This window comes from Ictidomys tridecemlineatus, chromosome 8 (assembly GCF_052094955.1).
Source record: "Ictidomys tridecemlineatus isolate mIctTri1 chromosome 8, mIctTri1.hap1, whole genome shotgun sequence".
Lineage (NCBI taxonomy): Eukaryota > Metazoa > Chordata > Mammalia > Rodentia > Sciuridae > Ictidomys > Ictidomys tridecemlineatus.
The window spans coordinates 60,726,958-60,750,149 of record NC_135484.1 but is presented as its reverse complement, the minus strand read 5'-3'; the positions used below and the strand labels follow the sequence as shown (position 1 = coordinate 60,750,149).

Here is a 23,192-nt window from a genome sequence, read left to right as displayed (position 1 = left end):
GGCTTTTTACTGTTTTCAATGAGTGCTGCTTAATGAGGGAGAACTTTGTCTTTTGGGGAATCAGGGTTTTTTTTTTTTGGCAGTAATTTATATAGCAGTTTAAGTATTTTAGAGATGACAAGAAAATGCTAGTTTAAGTAATAATGTCAGGTTAATCTTTCACTAGCCAAGATATCTTGGCTACATGTCTTTAGCATGTAATCTATATGCCCTTGGTAAATGTCAGGATAAGCAGCCAGAAGACATGGGTAGTATTTAATAAGGTGAATATTACTCTAATAATTCTTTTCCCCAAATGAAGAGTTAGTTGAAGGTTGTAGGCCAGGGATAGGTATAGAGCTTACCTTGTAGAGGGGAGATTTGCCCTTTTTCTGATTCCTTGCATATTTTCTTTACCACATGAAGATTGCCTATCTCAGGAGATTTTTCAGTTCATTCTCCCAGTATCACTTTTTGTATATTTTTCTCTATACATATTGTCTCCATATTAAAAATTATTTTCTTTCTTTAAAGGTATTTCAGGTATATGAAAATTGATTTTATTTCTAGAGTCCAGAAAATAGTAATTATTGAAAATCCTATTCATCAAATATAATCTCCAGTGTGTGTATTCTTTGAGAAATATTCCTATGTATATATATTTATTTTATTCTTATATCTATAAATACATATATAAATATAAGTAAGTTTTAATGAGAGAGAACTGTTCTACAAATTTTAATTTATAACTCATTCAATCTTCATAATAACCCTATGCAGTTGGTTCCTAGTGTTACTATTAACATGGAATTTCTTTCCAATAAAAAACCAACATATTAAAAAGTTAAGAGCTTTCCTTGGGACACTAAGCAGAAAGAGTAAATGGGGCTATGTACCCAAGTAGACTAACTCCAATGCCTTTATTTCTAATCACTATATATGCTGACTCTGTTTTATTAGCAGTATATCTTGAATATTTTTCTGTCAATAAATATGCAAATATCCAAATATTTTAATGATTTCACACTATTCAGTTCAGTGTTACATAGAACCCACCCCTGAGTGATGTCTATTTAAATTGTTTCTAGTTTATTTTATTTCTTAAAAAATATTCTGTAATGAACATATTTGAGCATGTGTAATCTCTAGTTTTCAGTATCAGATGGCAGTTAACTCTTTTTGCTAATAGAAATTTACCTCACACAGTTACTTGTTTTGATAATTTCTTGAATCTGCATGTCAATATGATTATATTAATGTTAGAACTATTTATTGAGAATGGCCTATATGTCAGATATTCAGAGCTATAGATTAAATATGGCATAAATGTCTAAGAGTTACAGACTAGGAGTTCTCATTAACAAATGAATTTTACAGGAGATGCTTTAAAATATTTGCTTGATTATAAATCCATTTCTCAGGGTATGCTTAATAATATTATAGTTCTAAATGAAATTATTCAGGGGTGTATGTTGACTCTTCATTCTCAAACACACAAAGCTTCATAGTCTACAGCTGGGAAATTTGTTTGACTGTAAGATATTCAGGCTGCATATACACAAAATCAGCGTAAACATTTTGGTCATTGACCTGTTGCTTTTTTTGACAGTGTGAAACCCCTCTATTTTTGTCTCTACCACTTTTTTCTCTGATTTAACTAGATGGTTGTTTTTGTTATTTTCAGACCGTGCTTTCATATGAGTTGTTGTGGGTATACATAAATATTGCATGCATGCTCACATATGTATACATTATTTCTATGTCACATCTCTAATGGCATAGCCATGTTATATGCAATTAACTTTTCTACAAAGCTTTTTGAAATTAGATATTTGGAAAAGGAAAGTTACCAAATTTTAATATTTTATTTGTACATTTACATTTTCTTGACTTTTTTTCCTGTGATATTTCTTCCCACTTTGCTTTGGAATCTTATGGTTTTTAAATTTCTGAGAAAAAATACCTATTATTGAATATACAGAACTAGTCTTGAAGTTTTTTTAAACATAAATTTCAATTAGTTCCAAATATACTTCTCTAGCCAGGTGTGGTGGTGCATGCCTATAATCCCAGTGGCTTGGGAGGATGAGATAGGAGAATCAGGAGTTCAAAGCCAGCCTCAGCAATCGCGAGGTGCTAAGCAACTCTGTGGGACCTGTCTCTAAATAAAATACAAAATAGGGTTAAGGATATGGCTCAGTGGTCCCTGAATTAAATCCCTGGAATATATATTCCAGGGATTGAATATATATATTCCAAATTATCTTGTTATAAAAATATTTTTTAAGGATTTTTCTGTTCCTTATCACAGGAACTTGCATTCTCCTATGACTTGCCAACTGACTACTAAGTTGTTTTGGACAATAGGAGCTTATACTGATTATTTGTCTATGGCTGCAATGTCCAGTATAGCAGGCACTACACACATGTGGCTACTGAGTACTTGAAGCATGATTGGTATAAATTGAGTTGTGCTATAAATTAAAAAAAAATAGAGATTTCAAAGCTTCAATATAAGGGCTTGCTCATCCAATCATGGTTTGCCTTTTCTTTCCATTTAGTTGACCTAGTTTTTAAAAAATTGGCATAATTAAAGTGTGAGCTGTTGGCCTTTAAATAGTTGGCTTTATTTATACAGTTTATGTAGTGATTATTCATGTGACTATCTTGCTTGTTATCTCTGTTTGATCAGTTCTATTTATGTCTTGATACTATTCAGGCATCTGCCTATCCCAACAGTATGCATTCCTTTTAGGTCTTAAATTGCAAATGTTTAAGTAGCCACTTTTCAATTTTCCTCTCAGTATGTAGTGCATCTATTTTAAAATTATTATTTGAGTGTATAACTCCAAGATTTTCCGTAGAATTTTAAGGGTCCATCTGTAGAAAACAAAAACAAACAAACAAAACAACTACACCTATTTTCATTCACTACTGAAAAATCTGTTGGAAACAGTAGGAAGTTTGTAAAGTTAAAAGCATGTTTGTATGTAAAATCAGAAAGCACATTTACATGCTAGTGAACAATCAATATTTTTCTAATGGGACTATTTCACTATTTCCTGTCACTTGATTTCAGTTTATCTACTACCTTCTAACTCATAGTCTCCATTGTGGACTATATACCTTTCTTTTTTTCAAATTCTAGTACAAATTAGAATAGAATAAAATATGATAGAGATAGAAAGAAGCATACAAGAGTGGATTTAATGTTTTATATAGGTGAATAACTGAAGAGTGTGGGCACTATAAATATTCTAGGACATTCTGGAGATAAAAATTTTCTTTGGTTATATATTTGAATAGTTTTTATTTTACCTGAAATATTGGTAAAGGTGCTAGTTTGCATAATTTGATGGGATTTAACTTAGTAACCTTATAATGAAGAAGATGTTTGACTCTAGAAACAGAAGGGCCAGTCCTCTTATTAAATTAGGACTATCTGTTGCTTCATGGCCCAAGGGAAACAAAGGCAAATGGGAGAATGGCAGCCATATTGCAGAGTGAGGCAGAGATCAGTCACAATTCCTTTCGTAGAAAAGTCCTACTTTAAACTATGAGTTTCATAACCAATAATATTTTGCGAAGCTATGACCTATTAGTTTTTTCATGCTGTGACAGTCGTTGGGGTCCATGTGAATATGGTTTTTTGTTTGTTTGTTTGTTTTTGCATATACCTAAGTAATTAAGATGGCATCCACCAAACTCAAACAAAATCAGTTTCAGAATCTTGTGGTCATACTTCTTGTGGATATAAAACTCTAGGAATTTGTTTTAAGGACTTGGATATGTTTACCATTTAGAAAGAAACAAGCTGTTGAGAAAGCAACCAGAAGTTAAGATTAAAAAGTGGCAATAATCCCCTGCAGGAATCTGTACAATATGTGATTAAAAGATGAAATTTGGCTTGAAGTCTCTAGTGTTCTAATCTCATATCCAACATTTTACTGACCATATAACTGATCTTAGGCAAGATATTCAAGATGCTGGAGCTGATCCAAGGTCTTGTTAAAGCAGAACATGACAGGTTTAGTAAACCTGATAGTTTTGCCAAAGAAACGATCTTATGGGGCTGTGGAGCATAAAGGAAGAAAGTCTTAGATTTAATATTTTGGATGATTTAAATATCACTGTTATATTCAGACTTAAAATATACAATACATAAAATATTATAACCATGGAAGTATATTGAAGAGAGAAAATGCAAATTAAGTAAAATTCTTGATTATATTCTATTAATGTTTCCAAATTATTTAAAACAATGCCTGGCATAAAGGATGTTCTCAAAAATGTCCTTTAGAAGCTTTTGTCCTTCAAGTGGAGTAAGCCAGGCTTAAACATGTTACATACTAATTTAACTTTCTTAAGTTTCAGATTTCAGGAATATGAATTATACTTCAAATGAATTTAGAACCATGGAAATTAAAAAAAAATAACAAAACATAATCCGATTGGGGTTGGGGTTACTGTGGAATATTTACTCAGAGAAGGTGAGTAAAGCTCATAATATGTTAGCAGAAAGTTACAGATGTATGTGATTGTGTGTGTGTGTGTGTGTGTGTGTGTGTGTGTGTGTGTGTGTGTAAGTAGGTAAAGACTGGATTCTTGGGCAGACGACTACCATATAGAAAGGAAGAGTAGTATTTGAGTTTGAATCATTCAGGGAAGCTAGGTGGTTCAATGTGGTTATAGGATTAAGTAAGAGACATCAATAAGAAAAGATCCTCGAGCCTGGCATGGTGGCACATACCTGTAATCCCAGCAGCTCTGGAGGTAGCGGCAGGAGGCAGGAGTTCAAAGCCAGCCTCAGCAAAAGCAAGGCACTAAGCAACTCATTGAGACACTGTCTCTAAATAAAAAACACAAAATAGGAGTGGGGAAGTGGCTCAGTGGCTGAGTGCTCCTGAGTTCAATCATCTCCACCACCACCACCACCAACAACAACAGAAAGGAGTCTGGAGAGGGAGGTAGATGATGGATTATGAAGAACCTTGCAAATAGCACTGAGCTTAATAATCAGGCAGTCACTGGAAGATATTAAAAAGTTGAATGACAAAGTCAAAGTTATTTTGACAAATGCTACCTTGGATGCAGTGACAAAAATCTATACTAAGTGTTATTATTTGTGAAAATTTAGTGGAGATGCATTACTGTGGTGTGGAAGATATAGTGCATTTGGATTTAGTCACATATATAAACAATTTTACAGTGATTATCCTGTGGAAATGGTGGAGACTTGTGAATCATTACCTGGAATAATTAAGTAGGTCATTAGCTAGTTTAGAAAAATGGGACCATCCATGTGATTATGATCTGAAGTTTTATCTTTAACTCTTTCTTGCTCATCACTTTTATCACTGATTTGGACATGGAAACAAAATAAATAAGATTTAAAAGTAGAGAGAAAAGAAAGCATTTTTTATATTATTGAAGTTTTAGTACCTTGCTCTGATACTTTAGATAAAACAAATTAATATTAATAATTGATGATAGATATCAGAATTTGAATGGTCTTAATTAGAAAATTAGATCAATTATAAATATATTTGTCAGAGGCAAGTGTAAAAATGAGAAAAAGAAAACAGTTCATAAGATTTTTCAACAATATGCTTAAGATGAATTAGCAGACATTGTACTCTTAAAAATGCCCTACAATTCCTTTTATGTATAATTAATGTAGGTAGCTAAGAGCTCTATTATAATTTTGCTTTACTTGGGACACTTGAATTATAACATTGAGTTGAAGCAGATTCAAGAAAAAAATAACTAGAAAAGTTAAAAAAATCAGCAATAGCCATCAATAGCCAGGAGTTATGAAGTTTTGACCTCTATGAAAGAATTCAATAACAATTGGAAGAGAATTTGTTTTCAAATTCTGAAGACCGTTATTTGAAAGTTGGGTATCCTAAATAATGAAATGAGTAGGAACTACAGGAAAACGGATGATGAATTAATATATAGGAGACTTTTGTGCTATTGCTCTTCAGAGAGGTAGGAGATTTCTGAGGGCATTCAGTTTACCATTCCTGAATGGTGGATTTGTAGTGGTGGAGGAAAGACCATTCAACAAATGGGTAGATCAGATGACTACCTATCAGATGATTTATTGATTGTATGTTTGTTGGATTCCTCTGTCCTTTACATTTGAGTAATAGTACAATTTTACTACATAGTACATACAAATACTTTTATATTAATTTAATGATCTTTTTGAAAGATCTTTCAAAAACATGTCATAATAACAAAATAAATAAGGAATTTTATTTCTTCTTTTTGTTTCCTGCCCCAAACCTTTACTATGAAATTACTTAATCATTCAGAAAATTTAAATAATAGTGTAATACACATACCAACTAGATTAGACAATTGTTAACATTATTCCATATCTACATTTATGACACTTTACACCTGAACACTTTCGTATAGATTTCCTAAGAAGTATACTTTCTATCATAACAACTGTATCATGATTTTGCCCAGGAAGAAAAAGAATACTTCTTATATGTCATTTAATATCCAGGGCATTGAAAAATGACCTTGGCATTATATTATATCAAAATTAAAGAAGCTTGATGATTTTATCCTTTGAATGATGATTTTTTTCTTACAAAATTAAAAATGGGGATAGCACCTTTGCTAATGTGTTTAAATAGAAAATAAGTTTAGTACATCCGTTGATTGAGAAAACTAGTATATCTTCCAGGAAAGTAATAGAAGATTTGTCATTAAGAACATCAATTATTTTATTAAAGTTAAAAGTCTTTAAAATACTATACCCACTTTAGGATAGAACCTATTTAAAAAGTCTCAGAGGTTAGATGTGACATTGGTTGGCAATCCATCATAGGTATATGAGTCATACAATCCTCAGTAGTAGTTAAAATTGATCTAAATAAGAAAAGCATTGGCTAGGTTTCAGAAGTTCACTAATAAATCCTTTATTTCAAATTCTGAGTAATGATGTTCTTTTGTGAGTCAGAGAATGTGATGGGAAAATTTTCAGTGTTGGCATGTTCCACATAAACTCAGAATCCCTTACCATTTGGTCTTCTGCACTTACAAAATAAAATGGGGCAACTATTTTATGAGAAAGAAGGGCATTCCCTTCTGTTTCCATCGTTCCTTTAATATGCCTATGATAGAATGATGAGGTCTATTAACTTTTAATGTAAGCTTGGAAAAAGAACTGCAGGCATTTTATTGTTTGATATAAAGGTTATGTGAGATGTGACAGCCTTTTCTGAATTCAAAGAAACAAACCAATCAACCAAATAAAATAAAACTGCGAGAACAATTAGGTGAATTCTTAAATGTGAAAAATCTAAAAATAAGTATTAGAAAGTGGTACATTTTGCTTGTATCCTACATAGAATATTAAATTTGAAAGCTACAAATTTGAAAATTACTTGTATTAGTATAAATCTAGGGAGAGCATATAATTATAGATTACTAAGATGCTGCTTTAAGATCTCATAGTTTATATATTTTTATTACCATGGGATGTATTTTATCTATCAAATATGATTTGTGAACTCTGTAGGGTACTGATTCTCTTTTTATTGATTGCATGCTTATGAAATGCTACATAGAGCTCTGACATTTCATAATAAAATGAGTGAGTCTGGAGGCAAGGATTTTTTTTTTTAATATTAGATACCTAGCACAAAATGAATATTAACTTTCAAGTTTTATAAAGAGATAAAGCCTGGTTCAAAGTTGTGAACAGTTATTCTTTTGCAGGTTTATAAACAGGTAGAAGAAAAATGCTTTGCTTTTTAGTTTTTTATTAGCAATTTTAAAACTGAACGAATACTTTCAGTATAAAAAGAGCTGGTTCCTTCTTCAGAAAAATAACATTAATAGACCTTATGTCCTACTTCATAAAGAAAATACATAAAATATATATTCCCTCACTTCCCTGACCATCTCTGCATATGGAAATTACAGGTAATGGCCTCCTGCTAAAGAGAATAAGGTGTCTTCCTCCCTAAGGTTCTGCATATTTCCCTCACCTTGGGCTTGTATCCCCTCTTGCTACTGAGTCACCTGGCTACAACACTTGATAACTCTCTCTCTCTTTTTCTATCTGTTCCCTTTTCTTTCTGATTGGTTCTTTTACCCTACATATAAACATGTTAAATCTTTCCTATCATAAAAGGAACAAATGGCCAAATACCCTGAGATTTTTATATTCTTCTTTACAAACTCTCCTATTCTATTCCTTAATATTTAGTTTCATTTTAAAACATATTCATTTTTTAAAAATAACAAGATGAGAATAGAATCATTTTCAGCTAATTAAAATATACAAACAAAAAGAAGAAAATTATAATCAAAGAACTATCATTCAAACCACAGTTAATGTTGTGTTAGACATAGTGCATATTGTAACTACTTGTTGAGCATTTTCTTAGCAAATATCTTCCATAGAACAATTTTAGGTGCCTAGATGTATAGTATTTTATTAATTATATGTTTCATAACTTCTGTAAATAATCTCATACAATTGTATATATATATAGCATTTCTATTCATAATTTTGTTATGAACTAAGAAGGAAGATTCTTAAAGCTTATCAGTGACATTTTCCTTAAGGCCAATTCTATAACTAGAATTAGTGGATTCAAGTGTATGGTATTTTAAAACTTTACAGACTTAAAAAAAATCATCTTTTTTTCAGAAAAATTAGACCGAGTTATTTTTCTATAAAATTCTGCTTTTTCTCACACCTCAACACTTTGACCTGTGAAAGTTCTCATTGGTTTAATTAACCTTTATTTTTATCAAATTTTAAATATTTTATGTTCACTGGATATTTATTATTTATGAAGAGTTAGTTTGATCTCTGTCAGTTTTACAATGGGGGTGACCATTATTTTTGTTAGCCTCTGTTTTCATCAGCATTTTTGCTGCTGAGCCCAAAAGACAAGAAAATTTTAGAAGAGGAAATATTTACTTTGGGGCTCACAGTTTCAGAAGTCTCAGTCCATAGATGACTGGCTTCATTGCTCTGGGCTCAAGATGAGGATGAGGTAGGATATCATAGCCTAAGGTATGGAGGAAGAAAGTAGCTCAGGACATGGATACCAGGAAGTGGGGGGGAGAGAGAGAGAGAGAGAGAGAGATGAGAGAGAGAGAGAAAGAGAGAGAGAGAGAGAGAGAGAGAGAGGTATATTACTAGAGGTTTATTCTTCTGATTTGTGCACTTTGGCACATACAGATAATCCTTTAATAGAATTTTATTTTAAAAATAAATTTCATAAAAGTGCTAGTTCTTTCTAAGTGTGATACTATAAGCAGTCAAAATAAGGGTAACATTAGTGAATATAACTTAAATATATGAAAAATATGTATTAAATATATAATATTATTATTATATAGTTAATATTATTATAATGTTCAATTAAAGATTTAAGCATATGTAAAGGATATGCCTGGTTAAATATTTAAGAATGAAAAAAGAAATACAAATAATATTTGAAAATATATTAAATATAAACATTACCTATGAAAAGCAAAAAGTTCAGACTCTCAATATATAAGAGGGCTGGTATGGGTTATATATAAGGTATCTCCCCAAAGCTGATGTTTGAAACAATGCAAGAAGGTTTAGGGGTGAAATAATTGAGTTCTGAGAGCCTTAACCTAATCAGTGCATTAATCCCCTCATAGGAATTAACTGAATAGTAACCTACAGGCAGGTTGGGTATGGCTGGAGAAGTGGGTCTTCATGGGCATGCCTTTGAGTTTATATTTTTTCTCTCTCTCTCAGATTCACAAGCACACACACAAAATACTGAAATTTTATCTTTAATTTGGACATTTTAAATTTTAATGCATTTCAATACATTATATTTTTAACTTTATGGCTAACACTTTTAATCTTCTTTTAAAGAAAACTTGTCTTAGCATAAGTTTTTCTTGTAATAACTTTATTGGTTTACTTTCACATTTAGGCATATGATTAAAATCATTCTTAAATATGATTATACAACTGATCCACAGGGTTAGGGATGCAACTCAGTGGTAGAACACATTCCTAACATGTGCAAAGCCTTGGATTCAATCCTTAATACCTAAAAAAACAAACCAAACCAAAATTACTTATCCACAAATATTTATTAAAAATGTAATCCTTTTTGTGACATGGCTGCATAATCATTTGATTTTGACTAATAGCTACATTCTCATAGGTAGGAATTGGTAACTCATTGTAGTTTTCATATGGATTTTCTTGTTGATTGGTGATGCTGAACTTTTTTCACATACCTTTTGGCCATTTAACTATCATCTTTGAGACTACTAAAAGCAATATATGACAAAAAAATGGATAACCTCTAGAAATGGCTAGATTCCTAGAACCATGCAAATAACTAAGTCTGAATTATAAAGAAATAAAAAAATCTGAATAGTCCAATTATGAGTAAATAAATTAAATAAGTCATTGGTAAACTACCAACATGAAAATCCCAAGACCTGATGGCTTCACTGGTGAATTCTACTACTAGGAACTTCAAAAATTATTAACACCAGTCTTTCTCAATGTCTTTCAAAATATAAAAGAGGATGTGCAATCCCAGATTTATCAATTGAACAGCATTTTCCCAGCACCACAGCCTGACAAACTATAGGAAAAGAAAATTTGGTCCAATATTCCTGATGAATATAGATGCAGAAGTTCTCAACAAAATCTTAGTGAACTGAATTTAGCAGCTCATTAAAAGAGGCAGATACCATGACGAAATGGGATTTACCTGAAGTCCAAGACTCATTTAACATACATAAGCCCATAAATGAGATATATCATATTAGTGGCATGAAGGATAAAAAACCATGTGACTTTCTTAATGGGTACAGAAAAAGTATTTGGAAAATTTAACATCAATTTATAATAAAAATCTCTGCCACTCATCTGTGGCAAAGATACTTAAAACATGCGACAGATAAAGGGCAATTTCTTCAACAGGAAAACTGGACATTAGAAAAACTAGACATTACAAGCAAAATAATAAAATTGAACTCTCATGTCACATACAAAAACCAACTCAAAATGAATCAAAGACTTACTAAAACGGGAAACTGCCAAACTACTAAAAGAAAATACAGGGTAAAAATCCATGACATGATCTTGGAAAATTTGTTTTTTTATATGATCCCCAAAACACAAGCCACAAAAGCAAAGACTGACAGTGGGATTCCATAAAAGTGAAGGATTCTGCAATGAAGAGTAGTAAATAATCAACAGAGTAAATGGATAGCCTAGAGAATGAGTGAAAACATTTGAAAACTATCCATCTGATAAAAGATTTATATATAAACAATATATATATATAGAATTCAGACAACTCAACAGCAAGAAAAAAATAACGTGATTTTTAAAAATGGACAAAGGCCTTGAGTGGATATTTCTCAAAAGAAGACAAGCTGCTATATTTTATTTGGAATTTTCATCTATATTCTTATGAAGAGTTGGTCATAATTTTTAAAAATATGATATATTTAATTTTGCACATATCTGTTTAATTTTTACATATCACTCACTGAAACTTCATAAAGAAATTCATGTTCTAAATCCATGCATCTTCATTTCTCTTTAACAGTAGTTTATAGAAGACTGGAAATAGTATATTTAGGTATCTTCTTCAAACATACAGTTGATTACTTTTAACAGCACAAGAGGGAAAAAGGAATTAAGGTTTCACAAGACAGGACCCTAGGACCCTGCAATTCTCAATGGACCATGGAGGTTAAGGAACAGCTTGGGTGCCTTAACATAAACATAAATAAATACATAACATAAACAAACATTTCAGAAGGTGACAGTAGTGATCCATTAATTTTTCTGATATTGATATATCTTTCAAAACTCTTGGGACTACAAATAGGGCATGGTATCATTCTTTTTCCTTCTCTGGCAAAACACTTCAGAATGGAAAACTATTAAATGATTTTCTCCTTATTATTATACTTGAGATTTTAAAACTATGGAGGAATTTTGGCTCACAAATCTTCCTTAATAAAGACCTTGAATAATGCACAGTGGGGAAAAAATCTATATAATTAAATAAAAACAAAAGATATTTTGGTTCCTTCTCTGTTTAATGAAAAGAAGATAAATATTAATGAAGACTGGATATTATAGACTTTTTTTTGTTTGACAGTGTAACTTCTTTTCCATCCTCCTCTTAAATATAACAGCCACTATCAATTTGTGATTTTTATCTTAATGCAATATCATTGTTTCTCTTTTTTCCTAGAAATCTTTTTAAAAGAAAGAATATTTAATGATAATATTTCAAGTGTCTTTATAACATCTAGTATGGTGTTTATACTTTTTTCTTCTTTGCCCAATTAATGGTTAGATGTTATTAAAACTTTCCAAAATTTTCAACAGGATGTGAAAAGGTTTCTTCTCTCCCTGTGTGTTGGTAGCTTCCCTTCTACTTTTTTCTGGAAAGCAATTCCTTTATATAAAATATTTTTTTAACCTTTCTTACAATACCTGCTCTGCACATGTCAGAGGTGCTGAGTTATTCAGTTTCTCTCTTAATAGTGTTAGATGGTTTTATGGATGATATGATATTTTGCTTATGAAATCTGCATTATCTGGATTTTTTGGGGGGTTTTATGGGCAAAGTATTAGATTCTTGCTTTGAATTAATAAAAATTAATTATTAATTTTATTTGATTAAGGTAGAAAACTAGTTATCCTGAATTTCAAAGATTTATTTAAATATTCAAAGCAGTGATGAATATGTTGAATCTACAGTATTTATTTTGAAGATAAGTACAAGATAAGCAAGTTTCAACGTATTATCATCAAATATTGACTAATTCTCGATCTTATATTTATATCAAATAGAAATTACAATTCTGAACTGAGGTTAGTAAAAGATTCAGTTTTTAAATTTTATTTTTCCAGGAATAAACTACTTCAGATTTAGATATGTGTAGGTGACTTCTTATTCATAATTAACTATTCAGGTACTTTACAATTTTTTTCTGTTCTATATATAAGATCTTACATTTCTAATATCATTATATTATTTAAGTCACGGTGTCTTACATTTTAATAAATTCTGTATATTATTCCTGAATAAATATTTAAAGAAACCTGCTGGTTTCTTGTGGAATAGGCAATATTTGGAATGAGACATGGACAGATTACAATCCTGGTTCCATCACTTGTTGGCTGATATTTTTGTTCTTGTAAAAAACTTCTACTTGGAATTTCTTTGAAGATTTGATGAAATTTTACATTCATACTGAGTGCTTGCCCTATGGCAGTCACTCTTCTAAGAACTTCATATTAGCCAATATTTCATCTTTACAACAATTCTGTGTAGTTGACTCCCTTATCATCCTTTTTAGAAAAGATGAATTAGTTCAAACTAGGTTTAAGCATTTGTACAAATTTACACCAGTGGCAAGTGGCAGACCCAGAATGTAAATCCAGTCTGCCTCTAAAACCCATTCCTATACCTATATTGTCTTCCATTGTACAAGGCATATAATTTAGTTCTGATTACCCATTGGAGATGTAAATACTCAAGTCCTTCTGCATTGCATAAGTCACCAATAATTTTAAAGATATTCAGGTTACTATCTTACAATAAGTCTGTTTCTATACTAACTATACCATCAATTCAGTTAAAATCCAAAATAAGAAAAATATTGCAAACTAATTTGGTACTAAGTAAAAAATTATCATATTCTTTCTGACTACAAATTTTCTTTATCCCCATGGTTCTTTTTTTTTAATATTTACTTTTTAGTTGTAGTTGGACATAATACCTTCATTCTATTTACTTATTTTTATGTGGTGCTGAGGTTTGAACCCAGCACCTCGAACACTAGGTAAGCACTCTACCCCTTAGCCACAACCCCAGCCCCATCCCTGTGGTCCTTTTAAGTTCTAATTTCTCTCAGAGGAATTGCAAAGATACCATGACTTTTTGTTAAATCTGAATGTTAAATTTGAATAGATAGTTACCAGTACTGTTGTCACCTGGAATTCCTGTATGAAAATACATTTGATAATGCATGGATTTCTAATTGTGAAACTGCCTTATTCAAAGGGATGTAGTTTGTGAATGATTGTGCTATGAGTACATGGTGTGAAATTTAAAAGAGGGAAAGATAAAGACTTTTGAAATTTTAAAGTCCTAATTCTTCAATGACAATTTGGAAAAAATTAAGTATCAGGCATTTCCCTTTTCATCTTATTCACCATACCAACAATAAAAAAGAGATTCTGTCAAGGCAAAGTTTGGTAGCAGGAATCTTCCAGCAGAAGAGTAATATCAGAGAGGAAGAAGACAGGGACAAGAATGAGGAAACTTTGCTAAGGCACAGTTGGGAAGGTGCCAGGTTAAAGGCACATGTTTTAAAATTACATTTTATGACCAAAATTTATGTTACAGTGCTTTTTGTTGATTAAGGATTCTGCATTAATGCCATGTCTTCTCTGAAAAGAGACTTAGAGAAAATGAATAAAGAAATGCTTCTTGATTATCTTTTTCTCATAAGTCAGATAAGATGCTGGGATTTGCAAAAGTTTTGGGCTTTAATCAAACAAAATAAATGTCATAAAAGTTGGACTAAAGAATTCTGACTTCTTAATTAATGGAGATGACTTGAACTCAATTTTTCCATTGTTTAGCTTTATCTCATACACACTCACACACACACACACACACATACACACACACACACACACTGCATTGATAATTCTGGAACAGAGTGCTAAATTTGGGGATTAATTTTCATTATTTAAGGAAAAAAAATCTATCTATCTATGATATACCTTGTATATCTATCAGCTCTAAAATAAGTTATTGCCAAAGACAAAGGGACATATCCTATTTAAATAGTATTGAATTTTGTCAGAAAAACAAGGCAGTTTTTGCCAGTATGAATTTATTTTAAAGGGTATATCTATCTATACAATTCACAGAAAAAGTAAGTACAAACCTTGTGCACTTAAGCAAACCATACAAACACACATGCAGACACTCAGATGTACAGATATAAGCTTAAAATATAGAAAAATTCTGACATTTTCTCTATATTCTAAGACCCATGTGATTATTCTCTTTTGTTTTGCCAGGTGGTATTTTTGAATATGTGGAATCTGGCCCAATGGGAGCTGAGGAACTCGCGTTCAGATTTGCTGTGAACACAATCAACAGAAATAGGACCTTGTTGCCCAATACCACCCTAACCTATGACACCCAGAAGATCAATCTATATGACAGTTTTGAAGCATCCAAGAAAGGTAATTGATTGATATTTAGCATCATGTTTTCTGGGATTCAAATTTCCAGGTATTCTTAAGAGTTTTTTTTAAACCCCTCATGTAGTTAATAAGCTTTTAAGAACATTTGCATATAAAGTTTCCTTTTCTAAATGCACAAAAATTTTATCAGGGAGGGAAAGATGATATAATCACATTTTAGAAGAAATCTGCTTATAAATCAATGAAATTAAATCTTTGATAGTCAAATTGTTTTTATCCCAAATGACCTTCTTTTCTTTTTAGTAAGTTATATCTATTTTTAAAAACCCACTAAAATAAGATACCATGTATCAGTGTATTTCATGAAGTTTTGAAATCCACTGTTACATTTTCATTTTTATTACCTGTCAATACTGCTGTATTATTACTTTGGTATCAATTTATTGACTATCTTGAAAGTTTTATGGTTTCAAGTAACTTCAAAAAATCAGTCCAATTTTATTTGAAAATTTTGAACTACAATTACTTTATGTATTCTCTGTGCTTATTTTTGATCACTCAATGTTTCTTCTTCCAACTGAAACTAAATGATAATTGATATAAAAATTATATGATGGAATAATTAGAATACTTTATGAATTTTATGTTTTATTATCTTATAAAAGTATTTTAAATAACAAGAGTAGGAAACCATTCATTTTGTGGATATGAATTTAACATTCAGATGTGAAGAAAGATAATGGAAATATTATCAAAGTATTATTTTAGCAAAATGACAGTCTTATTTGTAAATGTATTTGATAGATATTTCCATAATTTCATGTAAGTAATCTTTTCTAACATGTAGGTGATGTTATAGTTGGGGTCTTGTCTTATGCATAGTTAACAGTCATGTAATAGAAATTAACTTCCATGACATAGATTTTTCAAAGGAGCAGGCATACAAAGCATTTGTTTTCACTTCATACTTTTAAACAATGTTTGCTTTTCTGTAATGCTAATATTATTTTACTAGCTGTCTTTTGTTAATGGAAATGTACATAATTATTTATAATTCTAAGTTGGTGCAGATTTCTTCTAAGCTTATTAATATTAATGGCAGCTGATAAGGTACAACATTGCTCAAGATGAAAGTCTTCTTTTCCCCCAGCAGCTAACTTCTGTTTATCAAAGCCATATTCTCCCTGCCCTTTGAATTCATATCTTTATGAATACAAATAAGTTCCACATTTCAGAACCATGTCAGGGTAGTGAAAGGTTTGGAAAGCTGAAAAAAGGTTAAAGTTTACTGCAAAATGCTACATTTGTCATCATAATTGCAAAGTAAGTCATTAACTTCAAGACAAGTGCATTTGATTAGTGGCATAGTTCATGATTATTTTCATTAGGAAGAAGAAGCTTCGCCTCTAATGAAAGCATTCAGACCAAAGAACATGGAATGAGTGCAGTATAAATAAAATATTAATAGATTTCTTAATGATGACTTTGCAGGAACAATGTAAAAACATAGGCTAGAATGTTCTGACAGAAAACAAGATACTATGCTGGGAATTTCCTAGCAAGATATTAAATGATCAAGTCTTTTGTTTTCCAAACCCTTATAATAAATTTAAAATTCTTAAAAACTCATTGGGAATCAAATCTATCAGTTGACATTGGCCTAAAATCAGGAAAAGCTCAAAAAAAGTGTGTGAGTAACTTTCTTTGTTAGAAGTTAAAAGTGTGACTGCATGGTTTGAGCTTTATCTTGTGAAGCTCTTGTTTGTTAAACTGTTGCTGGTTAGAAAATACACATAGGTAAAAAAGATAATATAAGGGAAGAGTTATCATAGCTTTTGAACCTCCTAGGGGCTTAATAAAAATACACATTGATAATGACATTAATGATTGATTATAAAATAGTTTAATTAATTTGAATGTTTTAAAAAGTTAATTTTAAGACAAGAAAATAATAAGAAATTAGATTTAAATTTTGACATTTTGACTGGCTTCTTTCTCCTGTATTTCTATTAGGAAACATTGTTTTGCTGAGTTAATGAATATACTTATGTATTAGAACTTGATTCATTATTTGAATCATATATTATTTTTAAATGACTCCTCTGACAATTGATAAATTTTATATTAGACACATGAATACACTAAATACTCTCATAAAATATTTAGCTTTTCATAGCTTGTGATTTTTCTAAAAAAATGGGTGAAGAAAGATTGTTTGTTCTCAATGTACATTAATTAAAATCCCGTGTTGAGAAATCCCAAGTTGGCTCCAGACTTTCTATGAATTCAGAATTCTATTCATTATGTAGAAAGGAAGAATATATTCAAAATCAATGTGTTTAGATCATATTGGAATTTTGAAGAGAGTTCAAGCAAATGTTTTTCCAACTAAGACTTTATTATTGCATGCCTTGATGATTATGAATTCATTCATCACATTCTACATTTTTTGTAGAAAATTCTGAAAGAAAATGTCAGAAAAGTTCACACAGTAGAATTACAATCTATTTTGGAAGAATTGTGTCTGAACATCTGATTTTAGTTTAAATCTCAATAGAACTCCTCAGTCCTGTTTAAATGTTTACAATGATGAGCATATCATTTCCTCTTAGACAAAGTTTTCCATGTTTGGACATTTCCCACTTCATATATTAATTTGTGAGAAGCTTTTAAATGCCCAGGTTCTCCTTTGCCAGTTAAAAGACACAAGCTTAAACTTATTTCACAGTCCGGGTCTTCAAGTTTTTTTTTTTTTTAATTTTTTTTTTTAGTAAAAATTTTTTAAATATATATACTTTTAGTTGTAGATGGACACAATACCTTGATTTATTTATTTTCATTTGGTGCTGAGGATAGAACCCTCACCTATACCAGGCAAGCACTGTACCACTGAACTACAACTCCAGCCCCCAGGTCTTCAAATATTTGAAGATAATTTTCATGATTCTAGTAATTATTCACTAGGGGCCCAAACTCACTATTTGCTTCAGTGTGCCTTATAAAAACTTAAGTCCTAAACTGAATATGCTCTAGTTTGTTTATGCCTTTTAATTACTACAATTATTATTCATAAAAATGAAATTTTCTGTGAGTAAATACTAACTTTAAAAAATAATTTAGAACAGTATAAAAGACATTCTAGTATCCAAAAAGTATATAAGATGAATACTTATGTAATGATTTTGGCGTTCTTCTACTCAGTGAGTTAAATTCATATGAAATCATCCCCAAGAGTCATAGTAGGTTTTGTATGACTGATTGTATGCATAAGTTGACCTGTGACTATACTGTAATTGTATTTTGCCCTAGCAAATGGCCTAGCAAATGACCAAATGGCTGACTGTTCATTAATAATTTTAAATTATGAAGGATGACCAGGAAATTTGGGGAAAAAACACTATTTTTTTCACTTTCCTAACAAAAATTCGTCTTCCAAAATGAACATGAAAATTTTAAAATGTGTAGATATTCCTTTTCTTTCTCCTTCTCCAAAATTGTAGACTTACTTGAACATTAAGCTGCAGGCATTTGAGTGAATTAATTCTCTTATAACAAACTGAAAATGTTCAGAGACAGATAAAATGCAAAAGTAGTGAAATGTAAATATTATATTAAAGAAAAAATCTTTATTCAGGATGATACCTTTGGGTTTTAATAATAATGTGTTATCTGCTGATGTACTGGCATCTCTCCTCTCTTTATTAACAGACTTCTATCTCCTCTGTAGCCTGTGATCAACTGTCTCTTGGGGTGGCTGCCATCTTCGGGCCTTCACACAGCTCATCAGCAAACGCGGTACAGTCCATCTGCAATGCTCTGGGGGTTCCCCACATACAGACCCGCTGGAAGCACCAGGTGTCAGACAACAAAGATTCCTTTTATGTCAGCCTCTACCCAGACTTCTCTTCGCTCAGCCGTGCCATTTTAGACTTGGTGCAGTTTTTCAAGTGGAAAACCGTCACAGTTGTATATGATGACAGCACTGGTAAGAAAAATTGGTAGTCTTTGGGCTATGCTTTAAATATATATCATTTTCTGGAGCCTACTCCGAATTCTGTGTTCTTGGTTTTTGTTTGGTTTTTGTGTGGGTTTTTGTTTGTTTGTTCATTTTTAAAAATTAAGTTAAGAGAAGGAAAGACATTTGGAACCAGATATCAATCCTAATTTCATGTATACAGATAACAGCAAAATCACAGACTTTTTCTCTGTTTGTATATTAAGCACTTTTTTTTTCTTGAAGTGTCAACTAGCTTTGACCATAAATTGGGCAAAGGATAGAGATAATATGAAATATAATATTGAGATGTTTATTCAAAGAATATTTCTAATAGGTTGAGGATAATTTCCTGCAGCTATCAGTGAACTTGTCAAGAAATTCATAGTTTTGCCTCAATTTTTTATCTGTTTATATTCAAATAATGCATATGGAAAGTAATAAATTTGTTGAGATTTCTTTCTCAACTGTGCAACAACATAATAACCATTGAAATACTTGTGAGTTTTTGGAACTACTCTTGTGCAGACACATTTAGGGATTTAGAGACTAGAATGTACAAATGATATTTATTGAGTGTCTTAAAAGAATATTTTAATGAATACTTATTGACTGGAGGTTATGCAGATTTCTTGTTTTAATGTATGTCAATATTTTTACATATAAATGGTTACCTTCAATTTTTAACTAAACACAAGTCTTAGGCTGAGGGTATAGTTCAGTAGAGCACTTGTCTAGCAAGCAAGAGGTCCTGGGTTCATATCATCCATCAGTATTGAAAAAAATAGTTGCAGAGAAATTTAAGAAAATAAACAGTAAAAATAAACTTTTAATATCTGTTGGCAGTTATAGAGGTGAAGGAACTTAAAACAGAGCAATACATGATTGACAGAAACATAGCTAAAATTTTATGCTATTTTTTCAATACTCTACCTAGTGTTCTTTAAATTAGAATATAAAATATTTTATTTTAGGGCCCTTCATTATAATTTCTTAAATATACCAAAATTGAAATTATTTTAATTTAAATTCTTCCCAAGAGTATGCCAGGAACACATTTATTTTACATATGCAGATACAGAAGTCTGTTCCAAAATTTGTTTATTTGTTAAGGATATCGATTACTACAAATTGGCAAAAAGGAGCTTTTTAAAGAGAACAGGAAGTTACAGGACTTGAGAAATGAAGATATTTTTTAAAAGTTTTTATTGGGAAATAGACAAGTTTGAACAGAAATATAAATGTGTGTGTATGTGCATGTGTGTTTCTAATAAACATAAATATATATATATATATTTAATTAAAGCTGCGTATGTTTATTGGAATCCTGACCTCAGATTAAATTTATTACAAGAATGTAAATTGCTTTTTAAAGAAGCTTTGTCCCTTTCATTGCTTTAAAGGTGATGTAGATTCTTGGAGATTTCAAAGGTCTTCAATTATTTAAATATTAATGCCAATTTAGAGTCATTACAGAATTATTTGTAGGATAAGTATGGCTTAAAAATTCTCTGGGGAAAATATTTATTTATGTTCTATTTCATGCAACATTTAATTCAACAAATATTGATTGAGTACCTGCTACAGGCCAAGGACAGTTACAGATATGATTACATGCAGTAAAAGAAGCAAAGTCCTTGCCTTTGTTGAGTTTCTAATTCATATTTAAAGACATATCATTATTTATGATTTTATAATTATTCTTAATGAGAAAATTTAATTTGTGACTGACAATTTGTTTCTTTTAATTGAAAGCACTTTTGAGAACCTGGGTATTCATGATTATTTTATGTGATACAACTGATTTTAAGGCAGGTAGAAGAGTCTCTTTAAAATATGTTCAGAAATATATGAAAATTGAATGTTTGTCTTCTTCATATTTAAAGCTCTCAAGGATGATGGAATTAAAAAAGGAAATTGTAAATTTCACAGGAAAACGTGATTATTATTTGTTGACTTTGGAAGAGATCTGTTTATAGCTAGCACTGTGAACTGAAATGGGTAGCCCCCCACCCACCAAGATAACCCGTATTGACTCTGTTAAGGACTTATGTATAAATTACTTACTGTAGGACACACATGCAACATTTTATTTATATTTTCTTTTTTCCTTTTCCAGATTTATTTGTTATGTATGCTATCCCTCCCATTTATATTCATTTCTCTTTCATTGTGTTGTCCACTTTGATACATGATAATTATACTTTCTTCCAGTCTTTGTTCCCTCCCCGAAAACAGATGGGATGATAGATGAAATATAGTGCAAGAGTAGGAGAAATTCTTAAACTGATGTTAACAGGAGCTATTTATTTTTTATGATAATTAGCATTTGTTGTTGTCGTGGATGAATGCTTTTAAACACCATGAAAGTCTGTTATAGCTCTGAATGATGTCCAAAAATGATGGAAAGGAATTGGCTTCAGAAACAAAGCTATGTTTCTGTCAGTCACTTTGGAACATATGATTCATTTTAAATATAAACTAAAAATAAGTTGGATAGCTGTCAGCTTGTAAGTGATTCAGGGATAAGTTGTGAATATTCACTTTAAAAGTATGTTTCATCTTTGTTTATAGATCAGTAGTTCATTAACAGAGAACTCTAGGATGGTAAGAAAAAGTCTGGGATTCTATTGCCAGTTTTGCTGCTAAGTGATTGGAACAATGATGAAAAAGAGAAGAAGGGAATGGAAAAGACTACATAAATGAGCAAAAATGCATTAGGCCTTGTGATAGTTCCTGTTCCATAAATTATTTCAATTAATCTTCAAAACAGTTCTTGAGTACAAAAGGACCCTAACCCCATCATGCCTGTGTCCTCCTATGACTAGCTCTCCTGATCACTCAGGCTGAGACAGAAAAATAAACATTTTCTCTGATTTCTTCCGTACTGGGACTCTACAATCAAGCTCTGTTGGTTGTCAGTTCTGTACCTTTTTTATTTGCTTATTGCTCTACACACTACCATTTCTTAGGTCAAAATCAGCATCATCTCTTGTGTATTATGATTAACAACCTTCTAATTGGATTCTCCATTTCAATTCTGCATCTCAGTAATCTAACCTCTACACTGCACTTTTTAAAAATGCAATTCTTATCAGTTTCTCCTTTACTAGCTTCTCAAAATAACATCCAAATATTTTAAGAAGCCTGATAACTTATCTAGTCCCTGTACTTCTCCAATAACATTTGAGTGTACATGTACCACTTAATTATCTTAAATTGAATAATGAAGCTTTTTTTGAATTGCTAAAAGTGCTATTTTGTTCACCCAGAAAGCTCTTATTCTATCCCTGTTCCTCCTAGCCACCAATTGCACACATGCACACATTTACACTTACACACTCATACATACCATTTGGCTTTAATGTCATGAAGAATGGCTTCCCTGATTACTGTTCCCAGTTCTGCAACTGGTGGCCCCTAATACATCCCATGGTATCACAGTAACTCCCATAATACTCCCCATGAGAACTCCTATCACACTGAATGTCTTTTCTTGGCTATATCTTCCACTGGAGCAGAGCAACATACGAGCAGAATAACCTTTACACTATTCAGGTCTATCAACAATTGGCTAAAATATTGCCTGGCTCATAGAAGTGCCTTAATAAATATTTAAGGAATGAAGACATGAAGAGCTTATTATATCAGTTGTTTAGACAAGGAAACGCCAATGAGTTAAGTAATCTGCCAAAGTCAAATTCAATTAGGTAGATTTTTAAATACTTGCCATTGAATAAATAGATTTAATAATAATTTTTTGGTGGAGATAATTGCTTCTATAACTTTCAAAAATAATATAAGCAAGCTAGACTGAGATGTGTTTGTATTCAATTTCTACTATATGTTAGTTTTGCAGTGCTGGGACCAAAATATCTAATAAGAACACCTTAAAGGAAGAAAAGGTTATTTTGGCTCATGTTTTTTAAGGTTCAGTCTATAATGGACTGACTCCATAGCTCAGGGACCCAGATGAGGCAG

The 23,192-nt window shown here is 31.2% G+C and overlaps 1 protein-coding gene across 6 annotated transcripts in view; it reads left to right on the top strand.

Annotated features, from left to right (window-relative positions):
• Nucleotides 1-23,192, top strand: part of Grik2 (glutamate ionotropic receptor kainate type subunit 2) — a 639,398-nt gene that overhangs the window by 192,671 nt on the left and 423,535 nt on the right. For all 6 annotated transcript variants that reach the window (XM_005335886.4, XM_005335885.4, XM_005335887.4 and 3 more), the window contains 2 exons: nucleotides 15,089-15,256; nucleotides 18,945-19,202. In XM_005335886.4, the coding sequence (XP_005335943.1) occupies nucleotides 15,089-15,256; nucleotides 18,945-19,202 (426 nt within the window). The remainder of the gene's footprint in view (nucleotides 1-15,088; nucleotides 15,257-18,944; nucleotides 19,203-23,192) is intronic.